Source organism: Oncorhynchus nerka, linkage group LG1, assembly GCF_034236695.1.
Source record: "Oncorhynchus nerka isolate Pitt River linkage group LG1, Oner_Uvic_2.0, whole genome shotgun sequence".
NCBI lineage: Eukaryota > Metazoa > Chordata > Actinopteri > Salmoniformes > Salmonidae > Oncorhynchus > Oncorhynchus nerka.
In genome coordinates this window covers 52,126,918-52,147,807 of record NC_088396.1, presented here as the reverse complement: position 1 = coordinate 52,147,807, position 20,890 = coordinate 52,126,918, and the positions used below count along the sequence as shown (strand labels likewise).

The following is a 20,890-nucleotide window of genomic DNA, read 5'->3' as shown; positions in this document are numbered from 1 at the left end:
AGAATGGTGTGGGCTGAGGGCTGTACTCTAACAACAGAATGGTGTGGGCTGTACCTAACAACAGAATGATGTGGGCTGTACCCTAACAACAGAATGGTGTGGGCTGTACCTAACAACAGAATGGTGTGGGCTGAACTCTAACAACAGAATGGTGTGGGCTGTACCCTAACAACATAATGGTGTGGGCTGAACTCTAACAACAGAATGGTGTGGGCTGTACCCTAACAACACAATGGTGTGGGCTGTACCCTAACAACAGAATGGTGTGGGAGCTACCCGAACAACAGAATGGTGAGGGCTGTACTCTAACAACAGAATGGTGTGGGCTGTACTCTAACAACAGAATGGAGAGGGCTGTACCCCAACAACAGAATGATGTGGGCTGTACCCTAACAACAGAATGGTGAGGGCTGTACACTAACAACAGAATGGTGTGGGCTGTACTCTAACAACAGAATGGTGTGGCTGTACCTAACAACAGAATGGTGAGGGCTGTACTCTAACAACAGAATGGTGTGGGCTGTACTCTAACAACAGAATGGTGTGGGCTGTACCTAACAACAGAATGGTGTGGGCTGTACCTAACAACAGAATGGTGTGGGCTGTACTCTAACAACAGAATGGTGTGGGCTGTACCCTAACAACAGAATGGTGTGGGCTGTACCCTAACAACAGAATGGTGTGGGCTGTACCCTAACAACAGAATGGTGTGGGCTGTACCTAACAACAGAATGGTGTGGGCTGTACTCTAACAACAGAATGTTGTGGGCTGTACTCTAACAACAGAATGGTGTGGGCTGTACCTAACAACAGAATGGTGTGGGCTGTACCCTAACAACAGAATGGTGTGTGCTGTACCCTAACAACAGAATGGTGTGGGCTGTACCCTAACAACAGAAATGTGTGGGCGTACCCCAACAACGGAATGGTGAGGGCTGTACTCTAACAAAAGAATGGTGAGGGCTGTAGTCTAACAACAGAATGGTGTGGGCTGTACCCTAACAACAGAATGGTGTGGGCTGTACTCTAACAACAGAATGGTGTGGGAGGTACCCTAACAACAGAATGGTTTGGGCTGTACCCTAACAACAGAATGGTGTGGGAGGTACCCTAACAACAGAATGGTGTGGGAGATACCTTAACAACAGAATGGGGTGTGCTGTACCCTAACAACATAATGGTGTGGGCTGTACTCTAACAACAGAATGGTGTGGGCTGTACCCTAACAACAGAATGGGGTGGGCTGTACTCTAACAACAGAATGGTTTGGGCTGTACCCTAACAACAGAATGGTGTGGGAGGTACCATACCAACAGAATGGTGTGGGAGGTACCCTAACAACAGAATGGTGTGGGAGATACCTTAACAACAGAATGGGGTGTGCTGTACCCTAACAACAGAATGGTGTGGGCTGTACTCTAACAACAGAATGGTGTGGGCTGTACCCTAACAACAGAATGGTGTGGGCTGTACCCTAACAACAGAATGATGTGGGCTGTACTCTAACAACAGAATGGTGTGGGCTGTACTCTAACAACAGAATGGTGTGGGCTGTACCTTAACAACAGAATGATGTGGGCTGTACTCTAACAACAGAATGGTGTGGGCTGTACTCTAACAACAGAATGGAGAGGGCTGTACCCCAACAACAGAATGGTGTGGGCTGTACTCTAACAACAGAATGGTGTGGGCTGTACCCTAACAACAGAATGGTGTGGGAGCTACCCGAACAACAGAATGGTGAGGGCTGTACTCTAACAACAGAATGGTGTGGGCTGTACTCTAACAACATAATGGTGTGGGCTGTACCCTAACAACAGAATGGTGAGGGCTGTACTCTAACAACAGAATGGTGTGGGCTGTACTCTAACAACAGAATGGAGAGGGCTGTACCCCAACAACAGAATGATGTGGGCTGTACCCTAACAACAGAATGGTGAGGGCTGTACACTAACAACAGAATGGTGTGGGCTGTACTCTAACAACAGAATGGTGTGGGCTGTACCCTAACAACAGAATGGTGAGGGCTGTACTCTAACAACAGAATGGTGTGGGCTGTACTCTAACAACAGAATGGAGAGGGCTGTACCCCAACAACAGAATGATGTGGGCTGTACCCTAACAACAGAATGGTGTGGGCTGTACCCTAACAACATAATGGTGTGGGCTGTACTCTAACAACAGAATGGTGTGGGCTGTACCCTAACAACAGAATGGTGTGGGCTGTACCCTAACAACAGAATGGTGTGGGCTGTACCCTAACAACAGAATGGTGTGGAAGCTAACCGAACAACAGAATGGTGTGGGCTGTACTCTAACAACAGAATGTTGTGGGCTGTACTCTAACAACAGAATGGTGTGGGCTGTACCCTAACAACAGAATGGTGTGGGCTGTACCCTAACAACAGAATGGTGTGTGCTGTACCCTAACAACAGAATGGTGTGGGCTGTACCCTAACAACAGAAATGTGTGGGCGTACCCCAACAATGGAATGGTGTGGGCGTACCCCAACAACGGAATGGTGAGGGCTGTACTCTAACAAAAGAATGGTGAGGGCTGTAGTCTAACAACAGAATGGTGTGGGCTCTACTCTAACAACAGAATGGTGAGGGCTGTACTCTAACAACAGAATGGTGTGGGCTGTACTCTAACAACAGAATGGAGAGGGCTGTACTCTAACAACAGAATGGTGTGGGCTGTACTCTAACAACAGAATGGTGTGGGCTGTACCCTAACAACAGAATGGTGTGGGCTGTACACTAACAACAGAATGGTGTGGGCTGTACCCTAAAAACAGAATGGTGTGGGCTGTACCCTAACAACAGAATGGAGAGGGCTCTACCCCAACAACAGAATGGTGTGGGCTGTACCCTAACAACAGAATGGTGTGGGAGGTACCCTAACAACAGAATGGTTTGGGCTGTACCCTAACAACAGAATGGTGTGGGAGGTACCATAACAACAGAATGGTGTGGGAGGTACCCTAACAACAGAATGGTGTGGGCTGTATTCTAACAACAGAATGGTGTGGGAGGTACCATAACAACAGAATGGTATGGGAGGCTGTACTCTAACAACAGAATGGTGTGGCAGATACCTTAACAACAGAATGGTGTGGGCTGTACCCTAACAACAGAATGATGTGGGCTATACTCTAACAACAGAATGGTGTGGGCTGTACTCTAACAACAGAATGGAGAGGGCTGTACCCCAACAACAGAATGGTGTGGGCTGTACTCTAACAACAGAATGGTGTGGGAGCTACCCGAACAACAGAATGGTGTGGGCTGTACTCTAACAACATAATGGTGTGGGCTGTACCCTAACAACAGAATGGTGTATGCTGTACCCTAACAACAGAATGGTGTGGGAGGTACCCTAACAACAGAATGGTTTGGGCTGTACTCTAACAACAGAATGGTGTGGGCTGTACTCTAACAACAGAATGGAGAGGGCTGTACCCCAACAACAGAATGGTGTGGGCTGTACTCTAACAACAGAATGGTGTGGGAGCTACCCGAACAACAGAATGGTGTGGGCTGTACCCTAACAACAGAATGGTGTGGGCTGTACCCTAACAACAGAATGGTGTGGGCTGTACCCTAACAACAGAATGGTGTGGGCTGTACTCTAACAACAGAATGGTTGACGGAAACGTCATTTCCGGTCACAACTTGCAAGGCTTATTTTCGAGTTGCTGTGCGTTTTGTTGCCAACCTATTTTGCTACCTGACAACTTTACGGTTTTCACTTTTTAATTACCGTTCATATATTTATTTATTTTTTCCTCAACTTTTTCACTCCGGACGCTTTATCTGGACACGATTCGTCAGGACCTCCAACAGCCGAAGCTAAGTAGTAACATTAACATGATGCCTTCTAATTGCAGCCGCTGTGCTCGCCTTACGGCGAGGATAGCTGTACTGCAAGCCCAGCTTCAGACGCAATCGTTAGGCAAGGGTAATTTTAGTGTAGGAAAGGATGAAACAGCGTCTGTGCCACCAGTAAGTACAGATAGTAGTATAAATCCCCTGGCACAGTCCCCGCAGCCGGACAATTTTCTCACGGTTTCTGGAAGGAAATGCTGTAGGAACGCTCAACCGGTGTCGCTCATTCAGCCGACAGAAACTTTCAACCGGTTTTCCCCATTAAGCAGCGGGTCGGTGTCAGAGGCCGAGTCTTCTCTGGTCTCTACTCCTCCCGTTACGGGGTCTGAGACGCCGAAGCTTCCCACCATTAGCTCTGACAAATTGAAAACTCTAGTCATTGGCGACTCCATTACCCGCAGTATTAGACTTAAAGCGAATCATCCAGCGATCATACACTGTTTACCCGGGGCAGGGCTACCGACGTTAAGGCTAATCTGAAGATGGTGCTGGCTAAAGCTAAAACTGGCGAGTGTAGAGAGTATAGAGATATTGTTATCCACGTCGGCACCAACGATGTTAGGATGAAACAGTCAGAGATCACCAAGCGCAACATAGCTTCTGCGTGCATATCAGCTAGAAAGATGTGTCGGCATCGAGTAATTGTCTCTGGCCCCCCCAGTTAGGGGAGTGATGAGCTCTACAGCAGAGTCTCACAACTCAATCGCTGGTTGAAAACTGTTTTCTGCCCCTCCCAAAAGATAGAATTTGTAGATAATTGGCCCTCTTTCTGGGACTCACCCACAAACAGGACCAAGCCTGACCTGCTGAGGAGTGACGGACTCCATCCTAGCTGGAGGGTGCTCTCATCTTATCTACCAACATAGACAGGGCTCTAACTCCTCTAGCTCCACAATGAAATAGGGTGCAGGCCAGGCAGCAGGCTATTAGCCAGCCTGCCAGCATAGTGGAGTCTGCCACTAGCATAGTCAGTGTAGTCAGCTCAGCTATCACCATTGAGACCGTGTCTGTGCCTCGACCTAGGTTGGGCAAAACTAAACATGGCGGTGTTCGCCTTAGCAATCTCACTAGGATAAAGACCACCTCCATTCCTGTCATTACTGAAAGAGATCATGATACCTCACTTCTCAAAATAGGGCTACTTAATGTTAGATCCCTTACTTCAAAGGCAATTATAGTCAATGAACTAATCACTGATCATAATCTTGATGTGATTGGCCTGACTGAAACATGGCTTAAGCCTGATGAATTTACTGTGTTAAATGAGGCCTCACCTCCTGGCTACACTAGTGACCATATCCCCCGTGCATCCCGCAAAGGCGGAGGTGTTGCTAACATTTACGATAGCAAATTTCAATTTACAAAAAAAAAATGACGTTTCGTCTTTTGAGCTTCTAGTCATGAAATCTATGCAGCCTACTCAATCACTTTTTATAGCTACTGTTTACAGGCCTCCTGGGCCATATACAGCGTTTCTCACTGAGTTCCCTGAATTCCTATCGGACCTTGTAGTCATTGCAGATAATATTCTAATCTTTGGTGACTTTAATATTCACATGGAAAAGTCCACAGACCCACTCCAAAAGGCTTTCGGAGCCATCATCGACTCAGTGGGTTTTGTCCAACATGTCTCTGGACCCACTCACTGTCACAGTCATACGCTGGACCTAGTTTTGTCCCATGGAATAAATGTTGTGGATCTTAATGTTTTTCCTCATAATCCTGGACTATCGGACCACCATTTTATTACGTTTGCAATTGCAACAAATAATCTGCTCAGACCCCAACCAAGGAACATCAAAAGTCGTGCTATAAATTCACAGACAACACAAAGATTCCTTGATGCCCTTCCAGACTCCCTCTGCCTACCCAAGGACGCCAGAGGACAAAAATCCGTTAACCACCTAACTGAGTATCTCAATTTAACCTTGCGCAATACCCTAGATGCAGTTGCACCCCTAAAAACTAAAAAAATGTCTCATAAGAAACTAGCTCCCTGGTACACAGAAAATACCAGAGCTCTGAAGCAAGCTTCCAGAAAATTGGAACGGAAATGGCGCCACACCAAACTGGAAGTCTTCCGACTAGCTTGGAAGGACGGTACCGTGCAGTACCGAAGAGCCCTTACTGCTGCTCGATCATCCTATTTTTCTAACTTAATTGAGGAAAATAAGAACAATCCGAAATTCCTTTTTGATACTGTCGCAAAGCTAACTAAAAAGCAGCATTCCCCAAGAGAGGATGACTTTCACTTTAGCAGTGATAAATTCATGAACTTCTTTGAGGAAAAGATTATGATTATTAGAAAGCAAATTACGGACTCCTCTTTAAACCTGCGTATTCCTCCAAACCTCAGTTGTCCTGAGTCTGCACAACTCTGCCAGGACCTAGGATCAAGAGAGACGCTCAAGTCTTTTAGTACTATATCTCTTGACACAATGATGAAAATAATCATGGCCTCTAAACCTTCAAGCTGCATACTGGACCCTATTCCAACTAAACTACTGAAAGAGCTGCTTCCTGTGCTTGGCCCTCCTATGTTGAACATAATAAACGGCTCTCTATCCACTGGATGTGTACCAAACTCACTAAAAGTGGCAGTAATAAAGCCTCTCTTGAAAAAGCCAAACCTTGACCCAGAAAATATAAAAACTATCGGCCTATATCGAATCTTCCATTCCTCTCAAAAATTTTAGAGAAGGCTGTTGCGCAGCAACTCACTGCCTTCCTGAAGACAAACAATGTATACGAAATGCTTCAGTCTGGTTTTAGACCCCATCATAGCACTGAGACGGCACTTGTGAAGGTGGTAAATGACATTTTAATGGCAACGGACCGAGGCTCTGCATCTGTCCTCGTGCTCCTAGACCTTAGTGCTGCTTTTGATACCATCGATCACCACATTCTTTTGGAGAGATTGGAAACCCAAATTGGTCTACACGGACATGTTCTGGCCTGGTTTAGATCTTATCTGTCGGAAAGATATCAGTTTGTCTCTGTGAATGGTTTGTCCTCTGACAAATCAACTGTAAATTTCGGTGTTCCTCAAGGTTCTGTTTTAGGACCACTATTGTTTTCACTATATATTTTACCTCTTGGGGATGTTATTCGAAAACATAATGTAAACTTTCACTGCTATGCGGATGACACACAGCTGTACATTTCAATGAAACATGGTGAAGCCCCAAAATTGCCCTCGCTAGAAGCATGTGTTTCAGACATAAGGAAGTGGATGGCTGCAAACTTTCTACTATTAAACTCGGACAAAACAGAGATGCTTGTTCTAGGTCCCAAGAAACAAAGAGATCTTCTGTTGAATCTGACAATTAATCTTAATGGTTGTACAGTCGTCTCAAATAAAACTGTGAAGGACATCGGCGTTACTCTGGACCCTGATCTCTCTTTTGAAGAACATATCAAGACCATTTCGAGGACAGCTTTTTTCCATCTACGTAACATTGCAAAAATCAGAAACTTTCTGTCCAAAAATGATGCAGAAAAATTAATCCATGCTTTTGTCACTTCTAGGTTAGACTACTGCAATGCTCTATTTTCCGGCTACCCGGATAAAGCACTAAATAAACTTCAGTTAGTGCTGAATACGGCTGCTAGAATCCTGACTAGAACCAAAAAATTTGATCATATTACTCCAGTGCTAGCCTCTCTACACTGGCTTCCTGTCAAAGCAAGGGCAGATTTCAAGGTTTTACTGCTAACCTACAAAGCATTACATGGGCTTGCTCCTACCTATCTCTCTGATTTGGTCCTGCTGTACATACCTACACGTACGCTACGGTCACAAGACGCAGGCCTCCTAATTGTCCCTAGAATTTCTAAGCAAACAGCTGGAGGCAGGGCTTTCTCCTATAGAGCTCCATTTTTATGGAACGGTCTGCCTACCCATGTCAGAGACGCAAACTCGGTCTCAACCTTTAAGTCTTTACTGAAGACTCATCTCTTCAGTGGGTCATATGATTGAGTGTAGTCTGGCCCAGGAGTGGGAAGGTGAACGGAAAGGCTCTGGAGCAACGAACCGCCCTTGCTGTCTCTGCCTGGCCGATTCCCCTCTTTCCGCTGGGATTCTCTGCCTCTACCCTGTTACGGGGGCTGAGTCACTGGCTTACTGGGGCACTCTCATGCCGTCCCTGGGGGGGGGGGGTGCGTCACCTGGGTGGGTTGATTCACTGTTGTGGTCGGCCTGTCTGGGTTGGCGCCCCCCCCTTGGGTTGTGCCGTGGCGGAGATCTTTGTGGGCTATACTCGGCCTTGTCTCAGGATGGTAAGTTGGTGGTTGAAGATATCCCTCTAGTGGTGTGGGGGCTGTGCTTTGGCAAAGTGGGTGGGGTTACATCCTTCCTGTTTGGCCCTGTCCGGGGGTGTCCTCGGATGGGGCCACAGTGTCTCCTGACCCCTCCTGTCTCAGCCTCCAGTATTTATGCTGCATTAGTTTATGTGTCGGGGCTAGGGTCAGTTTGTTATATCTGGAGTACTTCTCCTGTCCTATTCGGTGTCCTGTGTGAATCTAAGTGTGCGTTCTCTAATTCTCTCCTTCTCTCTTTCTTTCTCTCTCTCGGAGGACCTGAGCCCTAGGACCATGCCCCAGGACTACCTGACATGATGACTCCTTGCTGTCCCCAGTCCACCTGGCCATGCTGCTGCTCCAGTTTCAACTGTTCTGCCTTACTATTATTCAACCATGCTGGTCATTTATGAACATTTGAACATCTTGGCCACGTTCTGTTATAATCTCCACCCGGCACAGCCAGAAGAGGACTGGCCACCCCACATATGCTCTCTCTAATTCTCTCTTTCTTTCTCTCTCGGAGGACCTGAGCCCTAGGACCGTGCCCCAGGACTACCTGACATGATGACTCCTTGCTGTCCCCAGTCCACCTGACTGTGCTGCTGCTCCAGTTTCAACTGTTCTGCCTTATTATTATTCGACCATGCTGGTCATTTATGAACATTTGAACATCTTGGTCATGTTCTGTTATAATCTCTACCCGGCACAGCCAGAAGAGGACTGGCCACCCCACATAGCCTGGTTCCTCTCTAGGTTTCTTCCTAGGTTTTGGCCTTTCTAGGGAGTTTTTCCTAGCCACCGTGCTTTTACACCTGCATTGTTTGCTGTTTGGGGTTTTAGGCTGGGTTTCTGTACAGCACTTTGAGATATCAGCTGATGTACGAAGGGCTATATAAATAAATTTGATTTGATTTGATTTGAATGGTGTGGGCTGTACTCTAACAACAGAATGGTGTGGGCTGTACTCTAACAACAGAATGGAGAGGGCTGAACCCTAACAACAGAATGGTGTGGGCTGTACCCTAACAACAGAATGGTGTGGGCTGTACTCTAACAACATAATGGTGTGGGCTGTACCCTAACAACAGAATGGTGTATGCTGTACCCTAACAACAGAATGGTGTGGGAGGTACCCTAACAACAGAATGGTTTGGGCTGTACCCTAACAACAGAATGGTGTGGGAGGTACCATAACAACAGAATGGTGTGGGAGGTACCCTAACAACAGAATGATGTGGGAGTACCCCAACAACAGAATGGTGAGGGCTGTACTCTAACAACAGAATGGTGTGGGCTCTACTCTAACATCAGAATGGTGAGGGCTCTACTCTAACAACAGAATGGTGTGGGCTGTACTCTAACAACAGAATGGTGTGGGCTGTACTCTAACAACAGAATGGAGAGGGCTGTACCCCAACAACAGAATGGTGTGGGCTGTACTCTAACAACAGAATGGTGTGGGCTGTACCCTAACAACAGAATGGTGTGGGCTGTACCCTAACAACAGAATGGTGTGGGAGGTACCCTAACAACAGAATGGTTTGGGCTGTACCCTAACAACATAATGGTGTGGGAGGTACCCTAACAACAGAATGGTGTGGGAGGTACCCTAACAACAGAATGATGTGGGAGTACCCCAACAACAGAATGGTGAGGGCTGTACTCTAACAACATAATGGTGTGGGCTGTACCCTAACAACAGAATGGTGTATGCTGTACCCTAACAACAGAATGGTGTGGGAGGTACCCTAACAACAGAATGGTTTGGGCTGTACCCTAACAACAGAATGGTGTGGGAGGTACCATAACAACAGAATGGTGTGGGAGGTACCCTAACAACAGAATGATGTGGGAGTACCCCAACAACAGAATGGTGAGGGCTGTACTCTAACAACAGAATGGTGAGGGCTGTACTCTAACAACAGAATGGTGTGGGCTGTACTCTAACAACAGAATGGAGAGGGCTGTACTCTAACAACAGAATGGTGTAGGCTGTACTTAAACAACAGAATGGTGTGGGCTGTACCCTAACAACAGAATGGTGAGGGCTGTACTCTAACAACAGAATGGTGTGGGCTGTACTCTAACAACAGAATTGTGTGGGCTGTACTCTAACAACAGAATGGTGTGGGCTGTACTCTAACAACAGAATGCAGAGGGCTGTACCCCAACAACAGAATGATGTGGGCTGTACCCTAACAACAGAATGTTGTGGGCTGTACCCTAACAACAGAATGGTGTGGGAGGTACCATAACAACAGAATGGTGTGGGAGGTACCCTAACAACAGAATGGTGTGGGAGATACCTTAACAACAGAATGGGGTGTACTGTACCCTAACAACAGAATGGTGTGGGCCGTACTCTAACAACAGAATGATGTGGGCTGTACTCTAACAACAGAATGGAGAGGGCTGTACCCCAACAACAGAATGGTGTGGGCTGTACTCTAACAACAGAATGGAGAGGGCTGTACCCTAACAACAGAATGATGTGGGCTGTACTCTAACAACAGAATGGTGTGGGCTGTACTCTAACAACAGAATGGAGAGGGCTGTACCCCAACAACAGAATGATGTGGGCTGTAACCTAACAACAGAATGGTGTGGGCTGTACCCTAACAACAGATTGGTGTGGGCTGTACCCTAACAACATAATGGTGTGGGCTGTACCCTAACAACAGAATGGTGTATGCTGTACCCTAACAACAGAATGGTGTGGGAGGTACCCTAACAACAGAATGGTTTGGGCTGTACCCTAACAACAGAATGGTGTGGGAGGTACCATAACAACAGAATGGTGTGGGAGGTACCCTAACAACAGAATGGTGTGGGAGATACCTTAACAACAGAATGGGGTGGGCTGTACCCTAACAACAGAATGGTGTGGGCTGTACCCTAACAACAGAATGATGTGTGCTGGACTCTAACAACAGAATGGTGTGGGCTGTACCCTAACAACAGAATGGTGTGGGCTGTACTCTAACAACAGAATGGTGTGGGCTGTACCCTAACAACAGAATGGTTTGGGCTGTACCCTAACAACAGAATGGAGAGGGCTGTACCCCAACAACAGAATGGTGTGGGCTGTACCCTAACAACATAATGGTGTGGGAGGTACCCTAACAACAGAATGGTTTGGGCTGTACCCAGAATGGTGTGGCAGATAACAACAGAATGGTGTGGGAGGTACCATAACAACAGAATGGTGTGGGAGGTACCCTAACAACAGAATGGTGTGGGCTGTATTCTAACAACAGAATGGTGTGGGAGGTACCATAACAACAGAATGGTATGGGAGGCTGTACTCTAACAACAGAATGGTGTGGCAGATACCTTAACAACAGAATGGTGTGGGCTGTACCCTAACAACAGAATGATGTGGGCTATACTCTAACAACAGAATGGTGTGGGCTGTACTCTAACAACAGAATGGAGAGGGCTGTACCCCAACAACAGAATGGTGTGGGCTGTACTCTAACAACAGAATGGTGTGGGAGCTACCCGAACAACAGAATGGTGTGGGCTGTACCCTAACAACAGAATGGTGTGGGATGTACTCTAACAACAGAATGGTGTGGGCTGTACTCTAACAACAGAATGGAGAGGGCTGTACCCTAACAACAGAATGGTGTGGGCTGTACCCTAACAACAGAATGGTGTGGGCTGTACTCTAACAACATAATGGTGTGGGCTGTACCCTAACAACAGAATGGTGTATGCTGTACCCTAACAACAGAATGGTGTGGGAGGTACCCTAACAACAGAATGGTTTGGGCTGTACTCTAACAACAGAATGGTGTGGGCTGTACTCTAACAACAGAATGGAGAGGGCTGTACCCCAACAACAGAATGGTGTGGGCTGTACTCTAACAACAGAATGGTGTGGGAGCTACCCGAACAACAGAATGGTGTGGGCTGTACCCTAACAACAGAATGGTGTGGGCTGTACCCTAACAACAGAATGGTGTGGGCTGTACCCTAACAACAGAATGGTGTGGGCTGTACTCTAACAACAGAATGGTGTGGGCTGTACTCTAACAACAGAATGGTGTGGGCTGTACCCTAACAACAGAATGGATGGTAGGATAGTCAGTTTTACTTTGAAGTCAACAGTGTGGGCTGTACTCTAACAACAGAATGGAGAGGGCTGTACCCTAACAACAGAATGGTGTGGGCTGTACCCTAACAACAGAATGGTGTGGGCTGTACTCTAACAACATAATGGTGTGGGCTGTACCCTAACAACAGAATGGTGTATGCTGTACCCTAACAACAGAATGGTGTGGGAGGTACCCTAACAACAGAATGGTTTGGGCTGTACCCTAACAACAGAATGGTGTGGGAGGTACCATAACAACAGAATGGTGTGGGAGGTACCCTAACAACAGAATGATGTGGGAGTACCCCAACAACAGAATGGTGAGGGCTGTACTCTAACAACAGAATGGTGTGGGCTCTACTCTAACATCAGAATGGTGAGGGCTCTACTCTAACAACAGAATGGTGTGGGCTGTACTCTAACAACAGAATGGTGTGGGCTGTACTCTAACAACAGAATGGAGAGGGCTGTACCCCAACAACAGAATGGTGTGGGCTGTACTCTAACAACAAAATGGTGTGGGCTGTACCCTAACAACAGAATGGTGTGGGCTGTACCCTAACAACAGAATGGTGTGGGAGGTACCCTAACAACAGAATGGTTTGGGCTGTACCCTAACAACATAATGGTGTGGGAGGTACCCTAACAACAGAATGGTGTGGGAGGTACCCTAACAACAGAATGATGTGGGAGTACCCCAACAACAGAATGGTGAGGGCTGTACTCTAACAACATAATGGTGGGGCTGTACCTAACAACAGAATGGTGTATGCTGTACCCTAACAACAGAATGGTGTGGGAGGTACCTAACAACAGAATGGTTTGGGCTGTACCCTAACAACAGAATGGTGTGGGAGGTACCATAACAACAGAATGGTGTGGGAGGTACCCTAACAACAGAATGATGTGGGAGTACCCCAACAACAGAATGGTGAGGGCTGTACTCTAACAACAGAATGGTGAGGGCTGTACTCTAACAACAGAATGGTGTGGGCTGTACTCTAACAACAGAATGGAGAGGGCTGTACTCTAACAACAGAATGGTGTGGGCTGTACTCTAACAACATAATTGTGTGGGCTGTACTCTAACAACAGAATGGTGTGGGCTGTACTCTAACAACAGAATGCAGAGGGCTGTACCCCAACAACAGAATGATGTGGGCTGTACCCTAACAACAGAATGTTGTGGGCTGTACCCTAACAACAGAATGGTGTGGGAGGTACCCTAACAACAGAATGGTTTGGGCTGTACCCTAACAACAGAATGGTGTGGGAGGTACCATAACAACAGAATGGTGTGGGAGGTACCCTAACAACAGAATGATGTGGGAGTACCCCAACAACAGAATGGTGAGGGCTGTACTCTAACAACAGAATGGTGTGGGCTCTACTCTAACAACAGAATGGTGAGGGCTGTACCCTAACAACAGAATGGTGTGGGTTGTACCCTTACAACATAATGGTGTGGGCTGTACCCTAACAACAGAATGGTGTATGCTGTACCCTAACAACAGAATGGTGTGGGAGGTACCCTAACAACAGAATGGTTTGGGCTGTACCCTAACAACAGAATGGTGTGGGAGGTACCATAACAACAGAATGGTGTGGGAGGTACCCTAACAACAGAATGATGTGGGAGTACCCCAACAACAGAATGGTGAGGGCTGTACTCTAACAACAGAATGGTGTGGGCTCTACTCTAACAACAGAATGGTGAGGGCTGTACCCTAACAACAGAATGGTGTGGGCTGTACCCTTACAACAGAATGGTGTGGGCTGTACTCTAACAACAGAATGGAGAGGGCTGTACCCCAACAACAGAATGATGTGGGCTGTACCCTAACAACAGAATGGTGTGGGCTGTACCCTAACAACAGATTGGTGTGGGCTGTACCCTAACAACATAATGGTGTGGGGTGTACTCTAACAACATAATGGTGTGGGCTGTACCCTAACAACAGAATGGTGTATGCTGTACCCTAACAACAGAATGGTGTGGGAGGTACCCTAACAACAGAATGGTTTGGGCTGTACCCTAACAACAGAATGGTGTGGGAGGTACCATAACAACAGAATGGTGTGGGAGGTACCCTAACAACAGAATGGTGTGGGAGTACCCCAACAACAGAATGGTGAGGGCTGTACTCTAACAACAGAATGGTGTGGGCTCTACTCTAACAACAGAATGGTGAGGGCTGTACCCTAACAACAGAATGGTGTGGGCTGTACCCTTACAACATAATGGTGTGGGCTGTACTCTAACAACAGAATGGTGTGGGCTCTACTCTAACAACATAATGGTGTGGGCTGTACTCTAACAACAGAATGGTGTGGGCTGTACCCCAACAACAGAATGGTGAGGGCTGTACTCTAACAACAGAATGGTGTGGGCTCTACTCTAACAACAGAATGGTGAGGGCTGTACTCTAACAACAGAATGATGTGGGCTGTACTCTAACAACAGAATGGTGTGGGCTGTACCCTAACAACAGAATGGTTTGGGCTGTACCCTAACAACAGAATGGTGTGGGAGGTACCATAACAACAGAATGGTGTGGGAGGTACCCTAACAACAGAATGGTGTGGGAGATACCTTAACAACAGAATGGGGTGTGCTGTACCCTAACAACAGAATGGTGTGGGCCGTACTCTAACAACAGAATGATGTGGGCTGTACTCTAACAACAGAATGGAGAGGGCTGTACCCCAACAACAGAATGGTGTGGGCTGTACTCTAACAACAGAATGGAGAGGGCTGTACCCTAACAACAGAATGATGTGGGCTGTACTCTAACAACAGAATGGTGTGGGCTGTACTCTAACAACAGAATGGAGAGGGCTGTACCCCAACAACAGAATGATGTGGGCTGTACCCTAACAACAGAATGGTGTGGGCTGTACCCTAACAACAGATTGGTGTGGGCTGTACCCTAACAACATAATGGTGTGGGGTGTACTCTAACAACATAATGGTGTGGGCTGTACCCTAACAACAGAATGGTGTATGCTGTACCCTAACAACAGAATGGTGTGGGAGGTACCCTAACAACAGAATGGTTTGGGCTGTACCCTAACAACAGAATGGTGTGGGAGGTACCATAACAACAGAATGGTGTGGGAGGTACCCTAACAACAGAATGATGTGGGAGATACCTTAACAACAGAATGGGGTGGGCTGTACCCTAACAACAGAATGGTGTGGGCTGTACCCTAACAACAGAATGATGTGTGCTGGACTCTAACAACAGAATGGTGTGGGCTGTACCCTAACAACAGAATGGTGTGGGGTGTACTCTAACAACAGAATGGTGTGGGCTGTACCCTAACAACAGAATGGTTTGGGCTGTACCCTAACAACAGAATGGTGTGGGAGGTACCATAACAACAGAATGGTGTGGGAGGTACCCTAACAACAGAATGGTGTGGGCTGTACCCTAACAACAGAATGGTGTGGGCTGTACCCTAACAACAGAATGGTGTGGGCTGTACCCTAACAACAGAATGGCGTGGGCTGTACCCTAACAACGGAATGATGTGGGCGTACCCCAACAACGGAATGATGTGGGCTGTACCCTAACAACAGAATGGTGTGGGCTGTACCCTAACAACAGAAGGGTGTGGGCTGTACCCTAACAACGGAATGATGTGGGCGTACCCCAGCAACGGAATGATGTGGGCTGTACTCTAACAACAGAATGGTGTGGGAGGTACCCTAACAACAGAATGGTGTGGGCTGTACCCTAACAACAGAATGGTGTGGGCTGTACCCTAACAACAGAATGGTGTGGGCTGTACCCTAACAACAGAATGGTGTGGGCTGTACCCTAACAACGGAATGATGTGGGCGTACCCCAACAACGGAATGATGTGGGCTGTACCCTAACAACAGAATGGTGTGGGCTGTACCCTAACAACAGAATGGTGTGGGCTGTACCCTAACAACGGAATGATGTGGGCGTACCCCAACAACGGAATGATGTGGGCTGTACTCTAACAATAGAATGGTGTGGGCTGTACCCTAACAAACAGAATGGTGTGGGCTGTACCCTAACAACGGAATGATGTGGGCGTACCCCAACAACGGAATGATGTGGGCTGTACCCTAACAACAGAATGGTGTGGGCTGTACCCTAACAACAGAATGGTGTGGGCTGTACCCTAACAACGGAATGATGTGGGCATATACCGGTCACTAAAAATACTCCTGCAAGTAGACCGCTGACTGGCCAGCTCATCCTCAGAAGGATGACATCATCCTCTATGAGGAAATAGCATGCAGTTATGAAATGGTTAGTTTGAGTTACAAGTTGGAGGGGGTTTTTCTTCTCCAGTTGATGCTTTGGCTGCAAATACCAGAATAGGATGACGAGGCAACATTATTTGGATTGAAGAAGGCACAATGATGCTGAAACGTTAAATATCGGTAAACGGTAAATACCCAGTGAATTACTGGGAGTTTATATGTGGAGTGTGCGACTCTCTTTATTTTTGATAGTTGATCGTTTATTCGCCGTTAGTCAGCACCTCCACACAAACCAAAGTGCATCAGCTAAACTTTATTTTTGTTAATCGGGTTAACAGAATAGTAACTATACTTTATTTAAGGTTTAAAACAAAAAGCCTCGTCTGAAATCATTATAAATCAATCCATGTACCGGTTGTTGAGGCAATTATGGTCAACTCAACTTCAAATGTCATATTGTAATATTATTGAGACGAATGCAGACTTCTGGGCCTGTTCCCATCGGGCTGTGAGGGGGGAAGAGCTTCTGGGCCTGTTCCCATAGGACCGTGAGGGGGGAAGAGCTTCTGGGCCTGTTCCCATCGGGCTGTGAGGGGGGAAGAGCTTCTGGGCCTGTTCCCATAGGGCTGTGAGGGGGGAAGAGCTTCTGGGCCTGTTCCCATAGGACTGTGAGGGTGGAAGAGCTTCTGGGCCTGTTCCCATAGGGCTGTGAGGGGGGAAGAGCTTCTGGGCCTGTTCCCATAGGGCTGTGAGGGGGGAAGAGCTTCTGGGCCTGTTCCCATAGGGCTGTGAGGGTGGTAGAGCTTCTGGGCCTGTTCCCATAGGACCGTGAGGGGGGAAGAGCTTCTGGGCCTGTTCCCATAGGGCTGTGAGGGGAGAAGAGCTTCTGGGCCTGTTCCCATAGGGCTGTGAGGGTGGTAGAGCTTCTGGGCCTGTTCCCATCGGGCTGTGAGGGGGGAAGAGCTTCTGGGCCTGTTCCCATAGGACCGTGAGGGGGGAAGAGCTTCTGGGCCTGTTCCCATAGGACTGTGAGGGTGGAAGAGCTTCTGGGCCTGTTCCCATAGGGCTGTGAGGGGGGAAGAGCTTATGGGCCTGTTCCCATAGGACTGTGAGGGGGGAAGAGCTTCTGGGCCTGTTCCCATAGGGCTGTGAGGGGAGAAGAGCTTCTGGGCCTGTTCCCATAGGGCTGTGAGGGGGGAAGAGCTTCTGGGCCTGTTCCCATAGGGCTGTGAGGGGAGAAGAGCTTCTGGGCCTGTTCCCATAGGGCTGTGAGGGGGGAAGAGCTTCTGGGCCTGTTCCCATAGGGCTGTGAGGGTGGAAGAGCTTCTGGGCCTGTTCCCATAGGGCTGTGAGGGTGGTAGAGCTTCTGGGCCTGTTCCCATAGGGCTGTGAGGGTGGTAGAGCTTCTGGGCCTGTTCCCATAGGGCTGTGAGGGTGGTAGAGCTTCTGGGCCTGTTCCCATCGGGCTATGAGGGGGGAAGAGCTTCTGGGCCTGTTCCCATAGGACTGTGAGGGTGGTAGAGCTTCTGGGCCTGTTCCCATAGGGCTGTGAGGGTGGTAGAGCTTCTGGGCCTGTTCCCATAGGGCTGTGAGGGTGGTAGAGCTTCTGGGCCTGTTCCCATAGGACTGTGAGGGTGGAAGAGCTTCTGGGACTGTTCCCATAGGGCTGTGAGGGTGGTAGAGCTTCTGGGCCTGTTCCCATAGGGCTGTGAGGGTGGTAGAGCTTCTGGGCCTGTTCCCATCGGGCTATGAGGGGGGAAGAGCTTCTGGGCCTGTTCCCATAGGACCGTGAGGGGGGAAGAGCTTCTGGGCCTGTTCCCATAGGACTGTGAGGGTGGAAGAGCTTCTGGGCCTGTTCCCATAGGGCTGTGAGGGGGGAAGAGCTTATGGGCCTGTTCCCATAGGACTGTGAGGGGGGAAGAGCTTCTGGGCCTGTTCCCATAGGGCTGTGAGGGGAGAAGAGCTTCTGGGCCTGTTCCCATAGGACCGTGAGGGGGGAAGAGCTTCTGGGCCTGTTCCCATAGGGCTGTGAGGGGGGAAGAGCTTCTGGGCCTGTTCCCATAGGACTGTGAGGGTGGAAGAGCTTCTGGGCCTGTTCCCATAGGGCTGTGAGGGTGAACAGCTATACAGGCAAATACAAGTCTCATTCAAAGTAGGAGAGGAAGGAAAATGGAACGTTGTTATTGAAACAACCTTCTGTTTTGAGGAGATTGAACAAACCTTCTGCTGTTTAGAGGAGATTGGAATCTAAAGGACGTAAGAGTGGGAACTCCCAAAAGAAAACTGTGTTTCAATCACGTCCTTTTTAGTCATTGTGAAGGCTAGGCTGAAATCTGTCATCAGAAAACATTTCACTGACATGATGTATTAAAAGCACTATTTTATGGATTTAAAAAAAAAAATCTAGAGCAAAGTATTTCCAACAAAATTATAAAGACCTATGATTTTAAAAGTGTATCTGATGTGTGGAATCAAACCGCTGTCAAATGTAAACCTCAGAGCAAATATCAATCTCAAACAAAGAAAGACATATGGAGGAAACGGATCATTCCGGCGTCAATAAGAGGGTTTATATTTACGGTTGTCTCTCGTAGCCTAAGATGAACACATTAAACTGTAAGTGCCTCTGGATAAGAATGCCCCGTGACCCCATTAATACACCATTTAAATTAGAATGAGATGAAAGACCTCCATATTTTTGGGGGCCTTTTAAAGTCTGAAATAACCTGTAGTCTCATTGGACATGTAATTGAATGTAGCTGTGGTCAGCGTCAGGTAACATGGGCCGTGGTAAGCTCCTTAACGCAGACCACGGCCCAAAATATAAACCCGCTTACTGACTCCAGAACCAACGGTTTCCTCCATATTTCTGTTTTTTTTTTTCGTTTGAGGCTGAAGACGGCAGCACTTTGTTTAATTTTGTTTTGAAAGAAATACAGATCTGAGAAACAGATATTAAAAGATGAACGTTTCCTGTGTCTACTCTACACCCGCTGCATTCAAGCACAGCAGAGTTACTAGAGAAGACGCCGATAAGACTCTCCATATGAATCAAACTGCCCTGTCTGGTCCCAGTCAGATGCAGAGGCAGTGAGTTTTTACATCACATTAGCGTGGTCAATGTGAACGACTGCATTTTTACGCTGAAGTTTGCTTCTCAGCAAAAAGGTTTCAACGAAATACATTATTATTATTATTTTTATTTTTTTCAAAATGTCATTTTGATTTTAATTTATGGCATTTTCTGAGCAAAGTATAGCACCATTTTTTGGGGGGATAACACGTGATTTGAAAGTGTATCTGACATGTGAATTCAAAGAGCGCTGTCACATTCAAACCTCAGAGACATATTTAATATGTTTCGCCGTTGTATCTATAACCACAGTGATGTCTTCACGAGTACATCCCCATGACAACATTAGACAACAAATACAATTCAAAAAAAAAGAAACAAGAGACCAAAGGGCCAGCCAGAAGAGACGGTCGGGTCCTCTGTCCCAAATCACACCCTATTCCCTATACTGTATAACACACTCCTTCTGACCACACTCTGATCAAATGTAGTGCAGTAGCTAGGGAACAGGGCTCCATTTGGGTTTCAGGCTGGTAGTAGTAAAGGTTGTAACGTCAGGGCGGTGAGATGAATGGGATTGATCAAGGAGATTTCATGTGAAAATGCTACAGTTTCGTGGGTCTTGGTCAAACTCTCTAAACTCAGACCACAGCTACATTCTACACCACATCCTTTTGCTTCTCTGGTTCACCACTCTAGAAAACACAGACTTCTGGAAAGGCAAAAAACACTATCAATAAATTCACATTTATATTTATATATTTATATATATTTATATATATTTTTTAAAATGTTTCAAAAAAAGAAATAAAAAAAGGCCTTGTATTCTGCTACCAATAGTATTTTTAGTGCTGGGTCACGTCGTCCCGCTGAGTGGAGCTGGGTTGTGGTGTGGCGAGGGCCGGGGACTGGGCTTGGGTTAGCGAAGGACAGCTGTGTAAGAAGCGTTCTGACCGAACCATGAGCGTGTCCCAAATGGCACCCTATTCCCTATTTATCCCCAAAGGGCTCTGGTCAAAGGTAGTGCACTACTTAGGGAATAGAGTGCCAATTGGGACATAGCCTATGCCTCGCTTCTCAGACCAAGCTGTATGATAGATAGTTCTACTCAATAGCAGGACAAGCTGTGCGATAGAGAGTTAACTCAATAGCAGGACCAGCTGTGTGATAGAGAGTTAACTCAATAGCAGGACCAGCTGTGTGATAGATAGTTCTACTCAATAGCAGGACCAGCTGTGTGATAGAGAGTTCTACTCAATAGCCAGACCAGCTGTGTGAGAGAGGA

General features: G+C 47.2%; 1 protein-coding gene across 1 annotated transcript; it reads right to left on the bottom strand.

Annotated features, from left to right (window-relative positions):
• Positions 1-17,616: 17,616 nt before the first annotated feature.
• On the bottom strand, positions 17,617-20,567 carry LOC135571543 (basic salivary proline-rich protein 2-like). Its single transcript, XM_065018167.1, has 2 exons — positions 20,466-20,567; positions 17,617-18,654 (listed from the first exon to the last, which is right to left on the bottom strand). Exons 1-2 carry the CDS (start codon positions 20,565-20,567, stop codon positions 17,617-17,619), a joined length of 1,140 nt encoding a protein of 379 aa, XP_064874239.1.
• Between the last annotated feature and the right edge of the window lie 323 nt (positions 20,568-20,890).